Source organism: Lacerta agilis, chromosome 9 (genome assembly GCF_009819535.1).
Source record: "Lacerta agilis isolate rLacAgi1 chromosome 9, rLacAgi1.pri, whole genome shotgun sequence".
Classification (NCBI taxonomy): Eukaryota; Metazoa; Chordata; class Lepidosauria; order Squamata; family Lacertidae; genus Lacerta; species Lacerta agilis.
In genome coordinates, this window is record NC_046320.1 from 18,767,843 (window position 1) to 18,793,417 (window position 25,575).

The following is a 25,575-nucleotide window of genomic DNA, read 5'->3' on the forward strand; positions in this document are numbered from 1 at the left end:
ATCATAGTCATGGGTTCAAGCCCCATGTGGGGCAAAAGGTTCCCACATTGCAGGGGGTTGGAATAGATGACTCTCCTGGTCCCTTCCAACTCTACAGTTCTATGATTCTACTAGCACAAGGCTTTCTGCTTGCTCCTCTCCCTGTGTGCCTCTACATCCTTCCCAAATGTGTTGTGGACGGTTATAGGAACCCCTGAAGCAGATTTAGGTAGGTGAGTGGGTTAGAGGAGAATGAATGGGAGCTCTAATGAACAACAAAAAGTCCTTGTGCTAGAGGAACTTCTTCTTTAGATAGTGCTCATTGCTTTTTTAAAATACTCAGTTGTAGGCTTCCTGCATATTTAGAAGGTCTATATGAGGAGGAGAAATAGGAAACATGGGAAATGTGCAGTGAGCGCATGTCTGCCGAACATTTTCAGTATTATGAACAGGATACTTTGTAAATATGGCCAGGATCCAAAATAATATGAAATTAGCTGAGTGAGCCAGGGATGGCTTTGGAATTATTGATGAATAGTAGCCCTCAGTTCTTTTGTATGGTGAACAATTATGAAATGGAGTGGAGTTCAAAGGAGGAGAAAACATTCCATAGGGCTAGTGCAATCTTACTGTAAACATTTTCTACTCATACATTTGTGTTTGGCATATTATCCTATGAAGTGTAAATATACCCACTAGTACAAATTAACATCTGGTAGGCTGCATTTCAGTACATGCCTGGTGGGTACAATTTCTTTATTTAAAAGATTTATAAGTCACTTTTTAGCCTCACAAGATAACCTCCATACTATATTCAAATGAAAAACAACAAATAACCAGAAAATAAAAATAGTAAAACGATCCATAATAATATTTGCTAGTAGTATTGCAACATAAAGGTAGCTGATGGCATCAACAAGGTTTAGTTGCTAATTTTGGCGCTAGAGGATCACTGCAAATGGAAACTGGTAGCTCTGTGATATCACACTGGCATTTGCTTCATTTTGAATATTGGGAAGCTAACTAACCTAAAATCAGCAGCAAGGTACTATTGCAGTTACATCAAGCTAATTTCGTAGGCTAGGTATATTGATGAGAGAACACTTCTGTAGAAGGTCATTCAATAACACTAGTGTAAGTTATATTTAGCACTTGTGTACAGTATAACAGACTCTGGTTAGAGTAAAGCCACTATTAATACTACCCAGTTATTTATGTACAACATGAGGGGACAACAGTTGTAGAGAGAGGAAGCTTGTAACATCAGCAGTTCTCTCCCAATACAAATTGCAAAATGTTTCTCGCCCTCACTCCCAAATCCAGACCTACCTCCATTCTAGGCTCCTGATCTGGACCCTTCCTCTCTACTAACAATTTGGGAAAGAAAAAGTTTGTACTTGGCCCATAAACAATGACAGGTGTAATTTGGCCCTGATTTAAGAACCACTTAAGGAGTTCCTTTGTCAGCATGATTGTGTAGATGTGGAACACCCCTATTAAATTGTAGTAAACTACTGTAAACTGGTTTAGCAGGTTTGCTGCCATCTTCCATCTACAAAGTCCTGCATCTAAACTTGTTGGAAGCAGTTCTTATCCACACAAATTGCTTTTATGAAGCACACACACACACACACATACAAAAATGTTGCAGTGCAATATGCTCCCTGTTGAGGATTCTAGCTGCTCCTTTGAATTCTCCCCCTCCTCTGGTTTCCCAGTAGCTCTGTATCTTATCCCTACCCTTGCTTTTCATAGCTTGTATTTTGTGGCCATTGAACATGGCTGGTCCTTATTTTACCTGTTTGGGAGTGAGTCCCACTTTTAGTTTTTTCTAAACTTTTTTCTTTTTCGTTTGCAAAGCTTGGTATTCTCCTGAGGCTGCTGGTATTTCCCTCTTGTGTGCAGGTGCTGTTTTGGCTATAGAAGTAATAGCACTCCCAGTCAGATGATGGGAAATAGTGGAAATAATAAATATAGATCACTAAGGCAGAAAATAAGATGAAATATCTGGCCTTTTGCAAATGTTTAAAGATGTATCCAAGTATTATCCTCCTGCAGGTATATATTTGAAGTATAAGGTTAAAAATTATCATAGAATTGTAGAGTTCGAAGGGACCCTGAGGATCATTGTGTTTGCGAAGTTTGAAGAAGCCTGTTGACACACTGAGACTATTTCCCTGGTGCCAGGATCAGCAGTTGACAACTCCAGTGCCAAACTTATCCATCTAACCCCCCCAAAAAACTCAGTGACAGATAGATTGTTGAGTAACATGGTGGCAAAAATACTAACCACCAACCACTCGTGGGGGGACGGACACTTTTAGTCCCCATTCTCTACTTGTGGTGGTCTTCCAACAAATCAAGATGCTGAGCAAATACTTACTCAGCTTGGCAAATGTGTCATGAAATTCTACTCAATATTGATCCAGAGCAAGATTCCAATGCATAGTTAGATGAGTAACAACTTAAACACATTGCAGGATACAAAAATAAAATAAAATAGACCAGAGGCAATTAATATTTCATCCAAAAGAGCTTTACTGCTATTGAAGGCAAATGAGCATAGTGGTCACAAATTCAATACATTCAGGATTGGCATTGTCCATAAAAAATCCAGTTGCAGCAGCCGTAACTTAAACTTGCAATAACTTATAATAAGACTCTAAACCTTAACACTAAGCATACTATGTACAGAACACCACACCAGAAGGAAAAGAGATAGAAAGAGAAAGTGAAATCCAGTCTCCTTCTGGCCTTACTTTTATAGTCAGCATGACCTTGACAGAAAAGATAAGGGAACCCGCTTAAGTCAGCTGTACACAGCTTCTCTGAAGTAATAACCCAAACATCATGAACTTTCTGCTTGTTTCTTTCACACAGAGAAGCTTCCAGAAGCTTCCGGAACGCTCTTGAATTCATTAGAAATGGAAAGATCTCTACACATCAGATCAATACATTCTGAACTAAGAAATGAAAACTGACAAAATGAACATTTTTAAAAACGAATTTTGTATTTAGAAGTTCAAATTGACTCTTTCCAGTAATTCAGGACTTGCGAGTTGAAAAAGAAATGAACTGATGAAGCTTTTACTCTGAAAGCAAGCAAAACTGAGCTGAAGCACTAGACGTTGTTTGTTTAACTGCCCTTTAACCAAAGATCCCAGGAGAACCTTAAGTTTGCAATGTGACATTCTAGAGCAGGGGTCAGCAAACGTTTTCAGCAGGGGGCCTGTACACTGTCCCTCAGACCTTGTGGGGAGCTGGACTATATTTTGGAGGGGGGGAAAAGGAACGAATTCCTATGCCCCACAAATAACCCAGAGATGCATTTTAAATAAAAGGACACATTCTACTCATGTAAAAACACGCTGATTCCCGGACCATCTGCAGGCCAGATTGAGAAGGCGATTGGGCCTCATCCGGCCCCCAGGCCTTAGTTTGGGTACCCCTGTTCTAGAGGGGTTTCATGTATTCTGTTATCTTTTGACACTCAGTGCAAATTGCCTGTATCCTTGAAGACTAGGGAGTAGCATAGGAATGGATAAGACTCCAGGTGTTTTAGAATTACGGTGTCCGTTATCCTTGACCATTGGCTATTCTGGCCGAGGCTAATGGAAGCTGGAGTTCAACAACATCTGGAGGGCTGCCCGTTTTCCCTCCCTGGAGTACAGTATAATGATTATTTATTACCCTCGTATCAGATTGACTAAGCAAGGTAGAATGCAAACAGATAAAATCATAGCCAAATACAAAACCCATAAAATGCAGGTAGTCTTATGAGCAATATGGCTTTTACTCACTACCAATAGTAAAATGAATCCTGATGATTAGCTTTTTTTTGCTGTAGGATGTTTAGCTAAGGTGTTCATGGGATACGTTCGCAAAATATAAGTTTTAGGCCGTATCTGTGCTACAAACCTAAATTTGCTGAATAGGCCCAGTACTTCTCCTACCTCACACTGAAGAGTTCTGTGAACCATAGTTAATTGAGAATGGTTAATGGCCTGCCACGTACTTCCTGTGGTACCCTACTGCCTTCAGTTGCAGTAGAGAGGATGCTGTCGAGGATGCTGTTCATTCACCTGTGATTCAGTTGCAGGTCCAATCAGCTTCTGAAGAAGAAACTGGGCGAGTGGAGAGGGACAGAGACCATCTTGTCCTCTGCCAAAGGCAGCAAAATGTCTTTATTTGCTCTCTCTCTGTGTATGCACACCTGAAGTAGTCCTTTGTCCCATTATTATTATTATTATCATTATTATTATTATTATTATCATCATTATTAATTTATTTTGCATTATTAATCATGATACAAATACGCAACACAGAGACTAGTACATAATAATGTACTGTAAACATATTGCAATGTAATTTCGTGCCATTGTTCAGTTGAATGTTTATATTAAATACCAAGCAGCCCTAACCACTTCGAGAGGATAGTTGAAATATAGCTTCCTCTTAATATTTCTGTTTTCATTCAGTTTGAGATTTGTTATTGAACAGGTAGCAATTATGTAGAAATATTTTCTGTTCAGTGTGATTACGGGGGGGTAAGAGTATACTAGAGATAAAGCCAAACTTGATGCTGAGATTTGTTGGTAGTTGGGAGGAGTCTTATCTCTTACTTTACACTCTCGTTCTTGTAAGTTAAGGCATTTTTATAGTGAAGTCGAAGACTCTGTATCCAGATAGAATTTATTTCAAAGCAAGTGTGTTTAAGGTCACAGCTCTGGTTGGTATGCCTACAAGATTTTTTTATTTTTTTTAAATGCTGCAAGGAGAAATTGGTGTAAAATAGCATTTTCCAATAATGTGTAGTTGTAGCTTAAAACCTTGCCGTTTAAAAAAGGACTCTTGAAAGCGTTGCATCCTATCCATAATAACATGCAAAAATGGGCATACTTCTGAAAATGCTAGTGTTGTAACTCTCCTTGGATAAAACTTTATTGGTTTCCAAGGGCTGCTCTGTGCCACTAAACTACTGTGTATAGTTGCCTCCTCTCTGGATTTCAAAGGTTTTTTGCAAATCATGCTCCCTGTCAGTTGCTAAGCAACATGGAATGCTAATAGCCTATAGCTCCTCCCACAGCTGAATGGCTAACCAGTTGCTCACTTTGACAAGCTGTGCTTTCCTTTTACTGTAAGTAAAGTTGTAGGGCTAGCAGGATACGTATGTGCCCTTCAAATGCCACGAAATGCTTGGCAAGAGCAGAGCAGTGCACTCCTGGCAAACAACTAGCCCTCGATGCCTGGCTGGCAGCAAGTCCCGGGAAAATCCTTCAGCTGGGAAAAAGTTACTAAACTCTGCCCTGTTGCTGTTGAACTGATCTTTGAATGCAGCGCTCGCTCGCATGACAGGAGTCTTTGTGAAAAGCCTGCATTTTTCCTTTTGTCTTAATGGATGCTAGGAACTGAATCTGCATACCGCCGCACAAACATGGTGAGTGCCTTACTGCATTTATTTTAGTTCATGAGGAAATGGAAGTTTATTCCAAATGCGAAAAGTTTTTTTTTTTTTTAAGCGCTAAAAGTCAGAATGGTTTTCTTGTGTCTGGTTCATCTTACGGGAACTTGTTTTGGGCAAGAGAATATATGTATACTATTTTTGTGTGTGTGTGCACACTCGGAAAGTATCTAGTAAGTTTTATGAAAGCCAGGGTAGATTGTGTATTTTTAAAAAAGCAAAACAACAACAACAACAACAACAACAACAACAACAACAACTAGCAGGCTATGGACCTTATTGGGATTTATGACATCAAGACACGGGGAAATATTGATAGTGGAACTTTTAGAGCCTTCCATTCTTGAGAGCAAAAACTTTCTAATGCCATTGAGCAGCTGAATGAAATAGCTAGATGGAAGTCAAACGGGGAAATAGCAAGTTTGTAAATGGAGTAAAAGATCTCTTTTAAAAAATTGCCAGGTTGGATTATAGGCATCTTGATCTGTGTTCTGCTTTCTAACCCCAAGTGAAATGATGCGGTTTTACATGCCATATTTCAAAATTCTTGTATGCCAGATGAATGTAAACACTACTGTCACAACTATTACTAGGAATTCAAGTGCTTAACTGTGTCGAGGATGCTTCTTGCTTGCCAAGGTAGAAGAGGGGAGGGGTTTGTGTGTGTTCCTGTGACTTTCATTTGACTGGAATGTAGCCTAGTATACAAAGGTAAGAGGCACACCTACTGTTCTGCCACTTTTTTTGCTCTGGCCCCACCCACCCCTAACATGTGCCCCCCCCCCCGAAGTTGCCTGAGGGAATGTGTCCATTGGACTAAAGAAGGTTCTCCACCCATGCTTCAAACTTCAGTTAAACTGAACTATGGTTTCAATGTGCATGTGTGACATACTAGTGCACCCTGCTGTAGTAATGTTAAATTCTTGAGAATAATCTTTTGGAGAATATTCTCGATTAATGAGAATTTTAGAGAATTTTCATTTAAAATAGGAGAATGTTCATTTTAATGCACTGAAAATGATATAATTAGTTAATATACATGTTTATTCATGGGTAAACTTGTTCAGATGGCAACCAAAAACTAAATAAAAATATAGAAATGTCAACTGTTTAAATCAAGGCCTCACATGCTGTTACACATAATTGTATAGGCTTAGGTACTTTAAGTATATAAAGCATTAAAGCTACTTTATGTTAAAAAAAAATCACACTGTTGCCAAGGGTATAGAATTGCTAAGAATAAGGTCACACCAAAATAGAAGAAAAGGCTATTACCGGTACATATAGTTGAAATACATAAGAATTCAAATGTTCATCAAATTAAATGAATAGCATTTTTTTATTTTAAAAAAATGTTTTCTGTAGCTCACATTTCAGAACTGCCAATTGTGAATGACACAATGCCCAGTAATGCATTATTCATTACTTACACTGGCAATATCTCAGTTTGACTTACTATTTACTAGATTTTTAAAATATGGGTTGTAAAACTAGTTTTTACATTTGAATTTACAGTTTGTGGAGAATATTCTCCGGAGAATTTTCTAGCAGAGAATATTCTCGAGAATATTCTCATTCTCGAGAATTTTCTCCAGAGAATTTTCTCACCTCACATCACTACCCTGCTGAAATCCTAGGCACAATACTTGGCTGCTCTCCAATTCCTGTGTTGTCAGGAAACAGGACATGGTCTCGTTTAGCACTTTGTCTGAACCCAAGCTTCTGATTTGTTTCTCTCCACTCTCAATAATGAATATGTGCATCCCAGTGCTTAGTTGTAGGTGCTCTGTAAAGTTGGGATGCGGGTGATGCTGTGGTCTAAACCACTGAGCCTCTTGGGCTTGCCGATCAGAAGGTCGATAGTTCGAATCCCCGCGATGGGGTGAGCTCCCGTTGCTCTGTCCCAGCTCCTGCCAACCTAGCAGTTCAAAAGCACGCCAGTGCAAGTAGATAAATAGGTACTGCAGCGTTGGGAAGGTAAACGGCATTTCCGTGCGCTCTGGTTTCTGTCACGGTGTTCCGTTGTGCCGGAAGTGGTTTAGTCATGCTTGCCACTTGACCCAGAAAGCTGTCTGCGGACAAACACCAGCTCTCTCGGCCAGTAAAGCGAGATGAGCGCCGCAACCCCAGAGTCGTCTGTGACTGGACTTAACGGTCAGGGGTCCCTTTACCTTTACCTAGCACGGCACCCTTGTTAATGTAAATATAGTATTGGAAGAGAAAAAAGATTAAGCTTTCTATTACAGGGAAATAATCGTTATGTAGGTTATACGGCAGCCTCTTTTAGTGCCTAGGAACCGTGCTCGCCGACTCACCTGCTATTCCCTAAGCTCCCCTTTCACCATTCCAACCCCATTTCTGAACTCTTATATTCTTCATTCCCACCTTGAACCCATTTTCACTTTCATCTCCATATGTATGGCTCCCCGCCTCCCTTAGTGCACACAAACAACCCCCATGGTTACTTTCTGCATCTTGCATCTTCCACACATTGCACTTACTAAGCACCCTTTTTGCCTTCTGTCCAGTTATGAAACCACTCCTATTCTTCAGACCCTTCCATGCACCTGCTTCACAGCCAGTCCCACGCCTCCTACTCCCTCCTTTTCTGTACGCCCCCTTTTCACCTTCACTTGCTTTGTCTGACCAACTTTCCAATTCTCCCTTGCACGCAGACCACCTCATTTCCATACCCTGTTGTCTCTCATATTCTGTGATCCCCTTTGTGTGCATAACCTGTGGCATCTGTCACTTTATCTTTAAGATGACTAGAATATTAAGAGCAAACGCTGTCTCCCTCGGCCTGAAAAGCGAGATGAGCGCCGCAACCCCATAGTCACCTTTGACTGCACTTAACCGTCCAGAGGTCCTTTACCTTTACCTTGCTCTGCAAACTGTCAAATAGTAATGGTGGGACATTGGCTATGGCTAAGTGACAACCAAACCCCCCCCCCCATTCTGAATGAGATGAAATCAAAAACCCTGCTATTGAATCCTCCTCCTCCTCCTTCATTTTAAAAAAATGGGTTTCGTTTCAGATGATAGCTACTCAAGTTACCTAGAAGTCCATGTGGTGAATCCATACCTCTCAGTCTGTGTGACTTCAGAGTTCTCCAGGATGCATTGTTAGTTGGTTTCTTTGAGGAACAAAGGGTTTGAGATCCAGATTTTACATTGAACGCATTATAGTCAACTGTTTCAACAAGTATGCCACAAATTAACTTCCAAGTATGTGTGAATTGCACTATTGACTACAGCGGTTCATATACCTGAACACACCCGCATTGCTGTCTAGGTAAAAGAACCCCTGACTGTTAAGTCCAGTCGCGGACGACTCTGGGGTTGTGGCGCTCATCTCACTTTACTAGCCGAGGGAGCCGGCGTTTGTCCGCAGACAGCTTCTGGGTCATGTGGCCAGCATGACTAAGCTGCTTCTGGTGAACAAGAGCAGCGCACGGAAATGCTGTTTACCTTCCTGCCGGAGCGGTACCTATTTATCTACTTGCACTTTGACGTGCTTTCAAACTGCTAGGTTGGCAGGAGCAGGGGCCGAGCAACAGGACCTCACCCTGTCATGGGAATTTGAACCGCCAACCTTCTGATTGGCAAGCCCTAGGCTCAGTGGTTTAGACCACAGCACCAGCCGCGTCCCGCATTGCTGTCTACTCCTATGCATATTTTGCTTTCTAATTTCTGATACACCCAGGAGCTCCTGATTCAGATCCTGAAAGTAGTGTGACAGGGAAAGCGTCAAATTCAAGCCAGGACTTGGATTTGCTGCTGTTTGCAGGCACTGCTTTACCTGTCCAATGTCTGATATCATATGATGGCAGGTGGGTGTGGTTTGGTCAAAACTGCCTTATGGGCCAAATTGGGAAGCCTTACAGCCTTATTACACCTGTGGGTCATAGGCTCCTAGTACATGGGCTTGATGTAATCTGGTTTTCCCAAGAGTGACCCATATACCAATTCCTAAAATGCTGTGTGCTTTTTAAAAATACAGTGCTTGTTCTTGCACTCCCAAGAAAGGTGTCTCTGCCACTGTGTCTGTGGCTTTGAAGCCCAAATCTCTTCAGATGTATGGGGTTTCTCGTGAGTAGGAAAGTAACACTCCAAGGCTGCCAGTCCTCACTAGCTAGACATAACCTGTTTATTCCCATTCTTTCTCCTTGCAAATTTATAGTACAGACCCAAGCAATGTATGTGTGTGGTTGAGAGGATATTGAGTATACAAAGTGTGCAAGCCACTTCCTGCGTTCCGATTTTTAAGTATTTTATTAAGGAATCCAATTAAAGGGGAGAAATGGTGGACAGCTTATATTTCAATGCAATATTGCCTTGTGTCTAATCCTTACACTTTATAGGTTCTTATTGCCTGGGGGCATGGGTTCAGTTCTGGCAGGGAACAGGCAGGGAACAGGCTCTAAATATGTTTAAAAGCTTCACTGTAAATATACAGGGTGCTGCTGCTGCTGCTGCTGCTAATAATAATAATAATAATAATAATAATAGTAATAATAGTAATAATGTATATGTTGCCCATATGACTGGGTTGCCCCAGCCATGCTGGGCAGCTTCCAACAAATTAAAACACAGCAAGACATCAAACATTAAAAAACTTTGCTATGCAGGGCTGCCTCCAGATATCTTCTAAAAGTCCAATAGTTGTTTGTTTCCTTGATATCTGTCGGGAGGGGATAGTTGTCAGGCAAATGAAAAGAAACACAAGGGAACATTGTTTAGTAGGCTTATTCGTGATTACTACTTTCAAATGCTTTAATATTTCTGTGTGTTTTCAAATGAGGTAATATTGCATTCTGGATAATTGTAAGCTGCTTCCTGCATGACAGTGGCAGTGTAGATGTAGTGCAGTTGGCATGTACAGCTTGATATCTCTGAAGTTTTACATGCCTCAACATACTGCTTCCGATACTTATATTAAGCCAGAACTTAAAAATGTAACCTACTGTAATGTCAATGCCTGTCTGTCTGTGTCTTGGGCTTTTTTTGTGCGAGCGCTTAAAATTAGCATCTTGCTGTGTGGCCTAGATGGGTTCATGTTGTGTGCAATCTAAATTAAAATGCATCCTGCTTGATATTTTGAAACAGAAAAACGCTCCTCTCTCATTCTGGCCTTCCCAAATAATTGGTGCGCATCTGCTTAAAGATTGGCAGTGGTACAAAAACACATTAGCAGTAGCTGCTGAAGTGATAGTGTTAATATGAATCGGGTTTTTGTTTTTTTAAGTATTCTTATGCCTTAATACAACTATTGATCTAAAAACCCCATACCCTAAATCTAAAACATGCTGTCTCTCTCAGTCAGCACCTACGCAATCTATTTGCAACTGGAATGCAGACAGTGAAGTGTCCCATGCTTCCAGCACAGTTATCCAATTTGCATGCTTCTCTAGCCTAGATATCTGGAGAAAAGTGGCCTCTTAACTAGAAAACCATTGTGGTTTACAAGTGCTGAGTGTGGCAGGAGGTAATTGGATAGGGCAATGTTAACCCTTGGTTGCTGTGAGATACCTATTACATTTCTGCTCGATAGGTAAAAATAAGTTTGCTTCAAGATGCTGTTTTCTAGAGGTAAACAAAACAACCCCTAAGGTAATTCTACTCAGTTCATAATGGGATAACTGATTAGCAAACGCCTAGGATAAAACTAATGGAATAAATGCTGCAGAAATAGAACATGATCTGTACTGCATCTGTTACAGCACTGCGACTCAAGAGATGCTACTCTTCTCAGATAATTTTTTCATCTCCTTTATTGTTTTATTCTAATGACAATTTTTTCGCCTTCAGTGACTATTGATGATGAAAATGAAGTGAATGCATAAAAACAGTACAAACATCTAGCCTAAGCTTAGTGCGATAAAAATGTTGCTATGTACCTGCATAGAGGACTTAAAATTTGTGGAATATTAAATAACTTGGAACATCTGAAGAAGTGTGCATGCACACGAAAGCTTATACCAGGAACAAACTTAGTTGGTCTCTAAGGTGCTAGTGGACAATTTTTTTTATATATTTTGACTGCATCAGACCAACACGGCTACCTACCTGCATTTGGAACATCCTGGTAACACATGCTGTGCTGTTGTAAATGCACACTGTCTCCTTCATTTATCCAAATAATATATTGGCAAGATTTTGTCAAAGGAACACAAGGGTCATTATGAGTATAACCTTCCTTTTAGCATGTGCACAATAGTGAGATGCTAGTCGCTCTAGAAGGTTTTAATAATGTACATTTGATAACGTTTGTAGATGTGCTATGTTGAATGTGCTTGGTTTCAGTTTTTGGCCCAGGGAGAACAAATGTCATGTTTCAGACATTTCCAGGCTAGAAGGAAAAATGTAAAAGCAGGAGGAGAAAATAATAATAGACTTTTCTTTTCAGCACAGTAGAAACTCGAGTGCTGTTAGAAGCTCATATCTCTCCTTATTAAAAAATACATTTGGGGGGTGTATGACTGCAATGAGGCCCTGAAGGGAATTCTCATGAGTTTACTGGGGTCTAGTGGACTCTCAGCACTATTGTGCAAAAAGTTTACAGATTGGATGGATTTGCATTTTATGAGATAAACATAAAATAGTTTCTGGCTGACTCATGGAGGAGTTTGTGACTTTAGTGCAGCTTCTAAGTTATTGAATGTTTTTGCAGTTTCTTTCTCTAAAATGTAAAAAATATTACTGCCGCCAACATAAATTGAGACCTCTTGCACTGCTGGGGTATTGTTGTTCTTTTAATGCTTAATAACTAGATGTGACGTGTTCAGAATGGTTGTGTAACTTCATTCCAGGAAGCCATTTACAACTCTTATAAAACTGGGTGTTTTCTTGGGATTCCTGACTCAACACTGCTCCCATACAGATTTTTTAGGCATTGCTGTGGTATGCAAACCTCTTTATTTCTGTGTGTACTACACTGGCTCTAAAATATTTAGATTAATCCCATGTGTGTGTTCTTTGTTGTATACTGTTACGACGCTTGGATTCTTTCCATTAAAAGATAAATAATTGTATGTGAATTGTGGGGGTGATGCAGTATGTGACTTTCAAGTTGTGCTGTGTGTCAAATCTTAATAGGCCTGACTGTGTTGTTTACCAGGATATCTCTCTTAATGAAACATTCAAGCACTTCTCTGTGTGTTTCTGATCATAGCTGCATAGTTCTAGGCAGCCAAGGATTGCAGCATGTCCAGTCCTAGCCAAGCCCCTGATCACCCAGAATTTCAGGATTAAACATATTTCTTACTGTGGTCACCGGCTTTGTTGTGTGAAGATAGAAAGTGGTGCTCTGCAAATGAGCCACTGCCCTCCTGAGGCACAGGAGAACCTTTGCAGTGTGTCTTGTACAGAGATGGAAGAGCTTCTCATGCAATTTTCATTTATAGCCAGCTGAGTTCTCTTTAGACAACATTATCAATACCAACCCCACCTCATCAGACTTTTGTAACATTGCAGTGATCTCTGCTATGCCTGATCGAGGTGTTCAATCCCCTGTGTGTCATCTGTTGGCTAAATGGAAGGGTTGCAGTAAAATAAACTTTGAACTCTTCAGGTGTTTCATTTTAAGTTACCTAGCATACTGTAACATTTACATTGCCTCTGCCCTCTGCTTTCTGCCATGGGCACTGCAGAGCAATGCCTGCTAAGCATCAAGTATCAATAATACTGCTGTTGGGAGGTACTCCCAGCTTTTGAGTTTCATTCTTCAGAAACTTCATAATCCTGAGCCAGAGTGTCTCCCAGAGGCAATAAAAGACTTTGGGCAGGAATATTATAGTTAAGGATGACTAAGCATACCATCAAGCTGTCCTGATTTTATTTGAATGTTTTGTTTTTTCTGCTGTAAGCCTTCAGGGAAAGGTGGATTAGAAATTCAAATAAACAGAGTAAGCAAGTGATAATGTTGCCGCCGTGGAAGGGTATTATTTCCAATAGTGTTTCAGGAAACGTTTGCCATAAGAGTGCCTTGGGCATGTCAACAATATATAGTAGATGTCAGGGATAATACACGAGATGGACCTAAAGTAAACAGGGTGTAACACATTGTAATCTTCATAAATAATAATAAGCAGTAAGTGTGAACTTGTGGGTAGTGTCATATACTCCCAACCCAAATAGGCTGCAGATTCAGGTCATCATCAGTTGCATCTGTGGCTTTTTTCCATCCAGTGATGTTTAGCATCATGAAGTTATAGTCCAGCTACCTCAGGGTTGCCACAGGTTCCACATCCCTAATATAATGGGAAAATAAAGGTAATTAGAAGGATGGATTAATTTCTGAACTTTTTGCGTGTACCTAAGCCTTTGGTTTTTTGGGGTGCGTATGTGTTGTATTGTATTAAGACTGACCTGAAGCATAATGGGACGATAAATGGAGACAGAAATGTTAGGTAAAAGTTTCTCGGATATTCACGATGAATGGACAATGATGGGTTGTTTCGTTTTTTTGCCTGCTTGCTCTGATTACTGTGCATAATACTAAGAGTCCCTAATGAGTGAAATTGTAAAAAGAACCTAGCTTTGCTTGGAACGGCTTAATGAGTGAGGGGATGGATGCTCTGGCATCTTTGGAACTCCTGTTAATTAGGGCTCTGATATCAGAGGGTGCTGAAGGAACTCCCTCTCCAACATTTTGGACCTTGAGCAACCACAAATGGAAGAAATTTCTCAGAAGGAGTATCCCCCCTTCCTCTCACCCTATGCCCCCTGGAAAAAGGTCTCTGGGGGGGCCAAGGGAGCCTCTGAAGACTGTGTGATGAGGGTGGTGCTTGGGTGGGAGAAAAATTGGCTAAAATTGGAGCAGCTTTCATCTTTGACATGGATATGGTCCAAACTGGGGGCTATGTACTGATCCATTGAGTAAATGCAACTTGGAATTTATGATTAGAAGAAGAACCTAGCAGGTATTAGAAAACTTACATTAGTTTAAAGTGGATTTAACTAGGTTGAGAGCAGTGCTTATAGTTTTATACTCGGTTCTCATTTGCATCAGTTCTAATTTGTACTTATAAATTTGGCTTCTAAGGCTGTTTCGGAAAGTGAAACCAATTCAGCTGATGAAGCTTTCTTCGAGTACAGTGGTACCTCAGGTTACAGACGCTTCAGGTTACAGACTCCGCTAATTCAGAAATAACGCTTCAGGTTAAGAACTTTGCTTCAGGATAAGAACAGAAATCGTGCTCTGGTGGCACAGTGGCAGCAGGAGGTCCCGTTAGCTAAAGTGGTGCTTCAGGTTAAGAACAGTTTCAGATTAAGAACGGACCTCCAGAATGAATTAAGTTCTTAACCCGAGGTACCACTGTATTTGGTTTCAGGCTGCCAGTGAGGGACACATCAGGTATTCTGTGGACTGATACAGTGAGGAAAAAACACATACCTGACTGCTTGTTTCATATATAACAAGTTGGAAACCAAACTGCTGGAAATATCAAAGCAATATTGTAGAGTTGTAGAAGAAATGTGTAGGCCTAGCTCTCAAAAGCAAAGGTTATGGGATACAGTGGTGGGATCCACACCATACCTTTAAAGCACATTCCTTCACATCCTGGGAAGTGAATTTTGTTAAGGGTGGTGGGAATTGTACCTCTGTGTGGGATAAACTACAGTTCGCAGGATTCTTTGGGGAAAGCAATGTGCTTTAAGTGTGTGATGCAGATGTAGCCAAATGTGCAGTATTATTTGTCAATACATGCTGTTGAGAAAAAGTGCTTTAAATTTTTTAATACCCAAATCCCCACATAGGCTGTCACCCTCCAAGTGTATGTTAATGATCTGTTGTAGGGTTTTAACTACTTGGCATGAGGTTCTTGGTCTTTAGACCTCAAGCCTAAAACATGCTTGAACTTTTCATATCAGCTGCATTTTATTTTGTTCTAATTTTGGTCAGGTACCAGGGCTGTTAAATGTTAGTTCTCTCCCTCCCCCACCCCCTCTTTCTCTTTTAAAAATGTTTATTCCCCTTTCCCCAAAAGGCAGCTGTAGAGGCCCTGATCCAGCTTAGGACTTCATGGAAGGGAAGTTGACCATTTCCTGTACATTCTCAACCACCCCAACATCCCAAGCTGCTATTTCCCTAAAGGGAAAAATGAGACGGGAAAGCAAGGAGTGTTCTCTAATTTTTCCATATGTTCCATTTCAGGTCAGAATTGGGAATATACTTGAAAAGCCCCACAATTCCAGAAAACGGAAACAAAACTGAGAGAAGCTTTTAAGAAAGTGATGGAAAATGCCTTAAATCCTGAGCATTCTGCAGATTAGGATGAGGACAAGCTAGAAACACAGTCAAAAATGAACATTGAAAGCATAGAGAAACAGGGCTTGCAGCCTCCTATAATCATCAGGGATGAAAATGGCAATAAATATGTGTGTAACGCCACTACGTCAACCTCCCTGAATGGCGGCACTGTTAGCCACTGCCACCAAGAGCTGGGACGTGAGGACTATATCAAATTTAAGGATACAGGTGAGGCAGATATTTATTCAAATCCTCTGAGCACTGAAGCAAAAGATCTGCAAAGGACTGCCAGTGACTATATCTGCATGGGGACTTCAGATCTGGAGGCCATGCACATCCCTTGTGCAAAGGAACAGTTTTACATGCATGCCTTCAATCAGAATTTCCAGGAGCCAGAGAACCCTCTCAAAGAAGGTCTTGCAATAACGAGTATCCAGAAATGCAGTATAGAGGAATCTGTGCCTTATTGCCAGGCGGACCTAATGCATCCAGTCCCCCTCGCTGCTGTGGAACTAAACACAACTACTGAAATCCAAGGTGAATTAGATAATGCCCAAATGCAACAGGAAGGTGCTAGTTCAAGTGACGCTTTCATTACCATTATAAACCTAGGGGATACTGTGGGAAGCAAGTGTTATGAGGTGGGATGTGCCCCTCAGATGCCTGCATATTCTGGGGACACTTGTGAAACTGTTGCTTACACACACAATGCTGGTCCCCCTAAGCTAGATGCCTTTGGCAACCCAAATATGATAAGCATCATACAGCTAGATAGCGGAGTGTTACCTACTGCTCTTTCACTGACAGAAGATAAGGCCACCAATTACATAGATTTAGTATCGCAGAACAGTGAAGAGCAGGGAAAGCAGGATGCCGAATGTGGTGGTTCTTGCTGTAGGAGCTCACCAGAAATTGAACCATTTAATCTGTTCAATGTTGAGCACAAGGAATATATGCATAGCACACCTGAGCGTGATGAAGCTGAACCTGGAGTTGATAGCACCATCAATGGCATGTGCCCTCTAGTAATTGAGAGCTTTGATGAGCATTCAGAACAGGAGTTTGACAAAGACAGAGAGATCTTGACCAAAGCACAAAATATTTCTAAAGAAGATCAGGTTTTGCTCGAAGGACACGATGATAAAATGTCCGAGACGCTACACTGTGATATACCGAAGTTGGAAAGGGCTGATCTGGCTGAGCCTAGTTGCCATGCGACTTTTGTGGTTTTTAGTCCCTCAGCTGAGGAACACAACTTGGCTTCTCCACCTCCTGAAGCAGGGTCAACAAATACAACTTTTGCTGTGTTTGCTACCCCCGATGAAGTTGGTGATGGAATTTCTAAAGGTGGAAAGAATGGCCACTTGGCGAAAGAACACCCCAGGAGGACATCATTGAAAAGTAATGCTGAACGAGTTGCAGTTACCGGCAAATCGCCAAACAGGTCTCCCTTTGCAGCTACCATAACCAAAGCTAGGAAAGCAGAGATAGTGAGCTTTCCAAAACCAAACTTTAAAAATGTCAAGCCAAAAGTTATGTCCAGGCCCGTGTCTCAGCCAAGAGAAAGTAGTGCATCAAAAGCAGCTCAAAGATCTCCTCAGCTGTCTACAGCTTCCTCATCCTCACCGTTGTCTTCCCCAAGGCAACCATCCTCTTCAGCTGCAGCACTGAGGAAAAAAATAGACTTGGATAAAGGTACAAAAGCAGAAGCCCCAATGAATAAAACTCTCAAGCAACATTTTAATAAACACCTTCCTAGCCAAGCTGTGCATGCTGCAACTCATTCCGAAAACACTTCCCACAAGGCTCTAAAAACAACAGTGTCGAAGCAGAGCATGGAACAGGTCGACAAAGCAAGATGCCTTGGTTTGACATGCTCCCTTGTGGCAGTTACATGCTCCCAGAACTCGGGTGGGACAGCGAGCGACAAAATGGATAGTGCAGAGTCTTGGGCACAGCCTTGTGCTTTGAGTCAGATACCTCCAGGGGAAGAGAAGCAGAAGCAGAATGGCTTTTGTGGGATTCCAGCTGAACAGTCCGCAAAAGATACTGCAAACCAAGTTCTCTCGGTAAGTTTCTTAAAACAACAACAACAACTTAAATGTGTCTTCAGGTTGTTTCCAGAACATGGACTGCATGTTTATTGAACTCAAACCTCTAGCATTTTCATCATATAAACACATGGTGATAGCTACTTCTTTGACTTTACAGGCAGATTGGGCAAGCAGGTAGAGGATTTATTACAAATATTGAGGATGGTGATTTGTTAAACCTGACAGATGCAAGTCAGATGTGATTTATGTACTGCTGGTAAGATCATAATGCTCCTAGTAAGTATTATGTGTGGCAGTGCCCAAAGGGGCGCAGGATCGTTCTCGGTGGCTCTTCCTTGAGGCAATTCCTTTCTCTCCTCTGCTTTGCTTATTTAGCCTTGCAGTGAGAAACTGCCACCCACCGGATGCAGCCTGTTGAAAATTTTATAATGCACGTTCACTCCAAATTAACGCAGGACAGCTTGTTTGCAGTTTTCATCCAAATACCTCTTACTTGTAACCTTCTGTTTATAGCTAGACACAGTCAGTTTGTTTGAAAATTGCAACTAGTAAAGCTTTGATATGCAACTATATTGCAACAAAATATAGCCTCTTTGCTTTCAGTTCCAACATTATTTAGTTTATGCCAAAATGATCAAAACATCTTGATATTCTAGAACTGGAAATCTTGTTGCAGGGGCAGCAATGTGTAGGTGTTCCTTTATCAAGCTCTCAGGATGACAGTTGCTAGCGATAATATTTGCAGAAATGTTTTCTTTTCAGCACAGCAATTAAAGTATTGTGCAAGAGCTGATTTCAATGAGAGACTTTTGAAAAGCTTATGACAAACTTCCTGAAACTAGTTATAAAGCATATAAGAGCGTTTTAATCTCTGGCACTGTGGGTTTTTAAAATATAATTTTTAAGGGTTTGTAGGCATACTCTTTTGGGAAGCGGGTGGCGCTGTGGTCTAAACCACAGAGCCCTAGGGCTTGCCAATCAGAAGGTTGGCAGCTCAAATCCCTGCAATGGGGTGAGCTCCCGTTGCTCGGTCCCAGCTCCTGCCAACCTAGCAGTTCGAAAGCACGTCAAAGTGCAAGTAGATAAATAGGTACCGCTCTGGGGGGAAGGTTAACGGCGTTTCCATGCGCTGCTCTGGTTCGTCAGAAGCAGCTTAGTCATGCTGTCCACATGGCCCGGAAGCTGTACGCCGGCTCTCTCGGCCAGTAAAGCGAGATGAGCGCCGCAAACCCAGAGTCATCTGTGACTGGACCTAACGGTCAGGGTTCCCTTTACCTTTACCTTTAGGCATACTCTTTCGTACAGATTCCCCAGACTTGAGTACATTGGTTTTAGTCTTGGTGCTGGCATTTGATTAAAAATTAAACCGCAAAGTGAGATTCTCCTACAAGTTCTTTGCAGAAGACTGAGAATGAGTGAGACCTTCCTTCACTTTGTGCTGGGCTTGGAGAAGGCAGTGTGAATCTCTCTAGGTCCTTCTCCAAAGCTCAGCGTATAGCATATGCACATGCCAGAGGACTGTGCATGTTTGTGTGTGTGCTGATAATAGCAAATCATGGCTTGTTACAAAGCCAAAGCCAAACCAAAACATTTGGATCCCTGCTTCTAAACAGGACCATTGAGCGAGAAAATTGCCTGCCTCGACTCCACTAGTATGTTTGCATAAAGCTACAATCTGTCTTTTAATTCAGAAATTCTTAAGTAAGATGATAATACTGAAATAGTAATGTTATGAGTGAAGGACTATGCGTATAGGAAATCTGTCTTGACTTCAGCAACTCCTGCATTGGTTTCATGCTTTTACCTCTGGATTGGAGGTTTTGACTTGAATTGTGGATTTTAAAGCATAGGTGAGGAGAGGAGTGGGGTGGGACAGATGCACACAGGGATGATGGGGATGTTGTGTGGTTGCATGATCGCCTACGCCCATTATGTCCCTCACATGTTCAGGCTGTGCACCTGAAGAGGGCTAATGTCAAAACTATTATCTTAGCTCTTGTTCAGTAGCATCTCTTAACATCCTTTTAACATCTCCCCCCAAAATTTCATTCGAACAGTTCCCCTGATCCTTGTAGAAGCAGGGGAGCTTACACTTTCACACAATAAATTTTTTTAAAAACCTTCATATCATAATTAAATACCAGAAGTGATGTCCATAATCTTTTGACCACAGCTGTTCTGTCTTTCTAAATTAGAGCATGTGGGTGGCTGTCAGCAAGACAAATGTTTGCCTGTTGATGTTGGGATACTCTTAATTTGAGACAAGCCTTCAGTTCATGTTCAATCCAATGATTCTGCATTAGCCTCTCTCCATTGTTAACTTAATGCTCCGCATTAAAGTGAGGCTAATAATATATATCTATATTGCTTATAGATTCCCTTTTTGTTTGATCATGACTGCTTGTTTTTTGTCTTTTGTTTACCCCCCACATGCTCCTGAATCATATAGGTTTCTTCGCCTAAAGCAGAGGCAACTCAAGGGCAAAGTTTATCCAAGGACAGGCCTGTTGCCGTGAGGAATATGCCGGCCTCCAAGATTGCATTCCGCTCCAGGAGAGGAAGTGACAGCAAAAATGGCCACACATCTACTCCAAGAGCAAGAGCAGTCCTGTCGTCAAATTCTGGTGAGAAACACTTTTGTTAGTTGTCTGTTTTGTGTGGAATGTCCCATGACAGTGCATAGCAAGTAGCCCAATTTTGGAATTCTGTGCCTGTGCGAAATGCTTCCTGCACGTCAATGTTGATGCCAAGTCACTGTTGGTCATCTCCCCCCCCCCCCCGCATCTCCCCAATTTCGACTTTTCGGCTGCAAAATGCATGAACCCTGCTCCACGAGGAAAGAAAACAGGAGGTTTTATTCTGCTTAGATCTGTAGTTGTTGACTGTCCTTTACTTGGAGGCCCCCCCCCCCCGTGGGAATGGCAGTTATTTGGAAGTAGCAAGCCTGCTCAGAGGAGTGGATGGGTCGTGCATCTGCTGCTGGGGTGTGCTGGGGTCTGTGCAAATGGACTTTGGTCACGAGACCACAAACTCCCAATTACAGTAGACTCGCTTTTCAGCCATTTCCACGATCTCTGCAGAGGTCAGATTATTCTAGCGGCAATTATGTGGTCCTCTTTCCCCTGTTCATATAAGCTTGTGTGACTACTGGTGCTGGAGTTGGGGAAATGCAGAGTATTTTATAGCAGTAGTGGGACACTAAGGAGGCTGTGTGGTTTGCCCCGGAGTCCTGTTGTGTGCATGCTTTTAAAGTATCTTGTGTATTTAACCCTTTAAAAGAACAGTTGTGAGCCCCCCTATCGGTACCAGGATTGTGTCATGTGGGGTTTCCTACTATGCCATGGTCCCAGTTAACTACCTTTCTTCCAAATATGACACTCATGCAAAGATGGAAGTTTATCATTGCTGCCAATGTTAGCTTATCTCATGGGGAGGATAATAGGGTCGTTTGCTGGGACCACGATTTGAAGTGAAGAAAGCTGCTTCCTCTATGCTGCAGTTTTGATTGTGGACCTGGGATTTCATTTTATAGAATAAAAATAAACACCTTGAATGTATACACGTATACCCATCTGTTGACTATCTTTAGCAAGTCTCCAGTCCCATTGGATCTACTTTCTCTTATTGGAACCCCATGATCAGAGGCATAGGAAGGTCAGGTGGTACCCGGTGTGGAAAATTTATTGTCACCCCCCCATTGATTCCCCCCCCTGCAAAAATGGTTTTACGTTATTTCATATTTTCTTACAAAGGAATAATAACAAGTAATAATGATAAAAAAGTCTAATTAGATGGCTTTCCACAGGGTTAGGGTTGGGAACAGTAAGTGCTCCACTGAACTGAAATTTCAGCCTTCACGACATAAGAAAACAGCCAAGTAAACAGCTGTTTTGGTGGAGGAGGGTCAAGATATTAACCGATATGCATGAAATTTCATATATAGCTATATAATCCCTAGTATAGTAAGATAAGACCTTTGGAGCAGGCATATTTTTATTAAAAAAAAATATTTTTTTATGAACCGCCCTAGTAGGGCAGTAATTGTTCCTTGATAATTTGTCACCCCCTCCATTATGGAACATGGGGCGATACGCCCCCTTGCTACGCCCCTGCCCATGATCCACCAAGCACGGCCAGATGCAAAAGACATAAAATGAGAGCACAGCACATTCTGTGCCTAAGGATCTGTTTTCATCACCAGAACTGAGCCCTTTCACGCATGTTCACTCCTAGTTACCCCAGCTCATTCCAGCAACCTAATGTAGGCTGCAGTGGGGTGGATATGTCATTCTGTTGCTGTCGCTATTGCTAAACAACTGGGAATTGGAAGCCCCTGCCAATGTACTGCAAATCACCCAGGGATCTACCAGTAGATCCTGAATTATCTTCTGCCCACACCTGTTCTAAGAATTGCTAACTAAAAAGTCAGTCTGGACATGTAAAGTTAATTTAGAAAACATACCATCATTTTAAAAGCATGCAAACGACTTGTTACCCAGAAAAACCAGTTTTAATTGTCCTGACTTTCCCACCCTCTTTAAAGTGAGAAACAACCCAAACTAACTTAAGTTTGTTATGTATAAACAAAGTGCTGGTGATCTGAAAAATGATTTCTCCGTTTTTATTTTTTTCATGTGAGCTCTTTTGTAAAGCTGGGTGTTGTTGCTTTTTGGGTTCTTCAATGCAGCCAGACTTTTTTATGCTTCCATACATACAAAATCTTATTTAGTGGGAGGTAAGCATGCTGAAACAAAACGGAAAGGTTTTTTTGTTTTGTTTTTTGCTCTTTCAAAACAGTAATTTATAACTTCACAAAATCCACCCAGTTTCAGTTAGGTTGTGTCTGGAGGAGAGAGTTTCTCAGGCAGTGCTTTTCAGAGGGCGGGGTGGGGGGGATATGCAACATAGAAAAAACATGGTCTTGGTGTCCATAGAGTCTAGAATAAAATCTTATGTGTATGCAGCCAAGTCTTTCTGGAGCCTGCCCAATTTTCTGTTCTTAAAGGATTTTTATCTGAGTAATCATTATCTGGTTAGTGATAATGATGGGTGAGTGTCTTAGTTTCAGTTCCAGAGCTAGCTGCTACTGGCATAGCACACTTTTTCTCACTTAATGTAAGTGGAATTCCAAGCTGATAAAATGTTCTCCTCTTTCTTAATATCAATAACTTTTCTTTGCATCACACTGGCGAGCCTTGAGGGGTGGAGAAGCTTTAAGCATGTCTGCAACAGAGTCTTTTCACTGTACAGAACGTTTTATCCATGATTTCAGGTTTATAAAAAAGAAACACAAAATAGGGTTTTGAACAAATACTCTGTCATTCAGCCTAGGTGCCAAAGGTCATGCTTGGTTGCAAACCAACTATAGATTATCTGAGTCATTCTTAAGAGCCTGAATTGTGGCTTGGCAAGACCACAGCATATACATGACAAAATTGTCAGGGAATTCTTGAGTGCCATGAATTTCCTGCTTCTCCATATCAAGTCATGGCCACACCTACATATCTGGGGAAAAATATCCTCCATACCATCTTCCATTGCTCCTATTTTGGGGAGGACAGGAGGTTGGAGATGTGACAGAGCCAAAAGCAGAAGGCACTTATGGTTCCTGTTTCCCTGCAGTATTATTACATAATAATTAATATTACATAATACAGTTGTACATTGGCTCCCAAACGCCTTGGGAGTTGAACATTCTGGCTCCCGAACGATCAAAAACTGGAAGTGACTATTCCAGTTTTCGAACATTCCTTTGGAAGGCTTCTGCGGCTTCCGATTGGCTGCAGAAGCTGCAGTTTAGAAGTCAAACAAACTTCCAGAATGGGTTCTGTTGTACTTCCAAGGTACGACTGTAATACATTTATTAACATAAAGCTTAAAACATACTTGATGCTTGATGTAGAGGAGAAATATTTGCATTAGTATAATTTTACCTGTTCTTTCCACTAAGGTGAGTCTGGCAGGAAGAGTTTGAGTAAGCTCAAAGAGGAAGTGAGGCTTATACATTCAGGAACCAAAACCCCATCGTCTGTGAGGCTTTACAGTAGCCATGTGAATAATTAAGGGATCATCCCTTGCTGTGTTTGTCAAACTCCTCTTCCAGAAAGGATCCTGTGGCAGGGCAAAATTCCCATGAATTGGGAATGGAGTCAATTTTTATGAATTAATTAAACAACTTTAATTGTTCTTCTCTTCTTCTTGCTGTTCAAATACTTTCTGAAGGTGGAATGCCTAGGAAGGCTCAAGCCCATTCCCAGTTTTTCTTTTAAAAATAGTCAGTTTTGGATGTCTAAGCACTTGGGGGAGGCGAGCCTTCAATTATAATCCCTCAATTCCAAGGTGCGCTATTCTACTTCTCTTGCTAAAGGCTGAAGTGCTAGAAGGTGACAGGCCAGACACACTTCTGGGTCTGCTTAGCACACAGCTCAGTTGTGGAATGGGAGTCCCTTTCATACTGGTGGAGATGAGAAAGGCCACTTCTCAATATGCAGCTTTCATGTTTTGCCTTGTATGCTTTTTTCATACTTTGGCTGAACAAGTGTCCAACTTCCCTTACTTTCACCAAAGTATTAAAGGGGATCTAGTTCAACACTGGTCATGGGTGGTGCTGTGGTCTAAACCACAGAGCCTAGGGCTTGCCGATGAGAAGGTCAGCGGTTTGAATCCCCACGACGGGGTGAGCTCCCGTTGTTCGGTCCCAGCTCCTGCCAACCTAGCAGCTTGAAAATCCATTAACTTTTTAGTGCAGGTTTTTCTTGCAAATCACTGCAAAATGTGGAGAACTGAATTTAAGATTGGAAATAAAATGAGAAACCGAGAGAACCAAAATGGACAGGCCCTTCTTTCCTTAGTGTGTGCTGAACACTGAGCCACAGAATGGTGGCTACGGATAATGCATATCCAGTGATAAAAGTGATGCAGGAGAGATGTATGCTTTGCCTTGCGCTAAGTACTCTCCTATGGTAGATGTGTGCACAGTTTGTTGCGAGGTTGTTTGAGTAGCAGTTGCTGCACATCCTAATTGAGTAGGCAAATAGTGTTCTCCATTCAAAGTTGACTTAAAAAATAACACACACACCCCTGCTTATACTGCCATCAAACTTTGCACTGCTAGCAACAAACCCTTTAACGTGGTTTGGGTTTCAGTTGCCATCCTTTACAAAGTAAACTGAGAGGAATTAAATCCAAACATGTCATCTGGCTTTTGATAATGTTGCCTGTGATTCTTTCTTTCATGATGGCCGAATGGTTTGGCTTAAACTGTGGCCCAAACTAGACATGTGGTGTTTATCTTTCCTTTAAAAATAAATAAATAAGTGGCTTAGGGAGGCTGTGAATTGGATTTTTATTTTTTTTCTATTTTTTTTTGTGGTGGGGCGTGTAGTCTTCCCCCCTCTGGCTAATTTTTCTGTTTGAAATGGTCCCTTCTAACTACTTTTCTGCCTGTGAAGGGGAAAGATATAGGACTTTATCTCCTATATTCCCTTGGTTGGAAAATAAGCTGGGGGGAAATAAGCAGTCCTCCCTCCACATTCCTCTGCTGAAATTCAAAGCCTTCCAAGGTTGCTTTGGGCTTGAAAAAAAAGTAGGAGGAGATGCATGCGATTGCATGTCTAGACTAGGTCTCAATTAGTATTTGTCTAGTCCAGTTGTATATTTACTGTCACCAAATATATTAGTTATATTCAAAATGCTGACTTTAGTAGAAGAAAAGAGCAGATAAAAAAATCTTTGCAAAGCTCTCAGCAGATCTCATCCTAGGATGCAACAATATAAGTCACCTAAGTGCATCGGTATATCATTTCTCATTATTGTCCAAAGGATGG

At 41.4% G+C, this 25,575-nt stretch overlaps 1 protein-coding gene across 1 annotated transcript in view; it reads left to right on the top strand.

Moving 5' to 3' along the window:
• MTUS1 (microtubule associated scaffold protein 1) overlaps positions 1 to 25,575 on the top strand; it is a 104,356-nt gene that overhangs the window by 12,109 nt on the left and 66,672 nt on the right. The window contains exons 2-3 of the mRNA XM_033159831.1: positions 15,600 to 17,764; positions 20,199 to 20,373. Coding sequence (XP_033015722.1) covers positions 15,749 to 17,764; positions 20,199 to 20,373 — 2,191 coding nt within the window. The 5' untranslated portion in view covers positions 15,600 to 15,748. The remainder of the gene's footprint in view (positions 1 to 15,599; positions 17,765 to 20,198; positions 20,374 to 25,575) is intronic.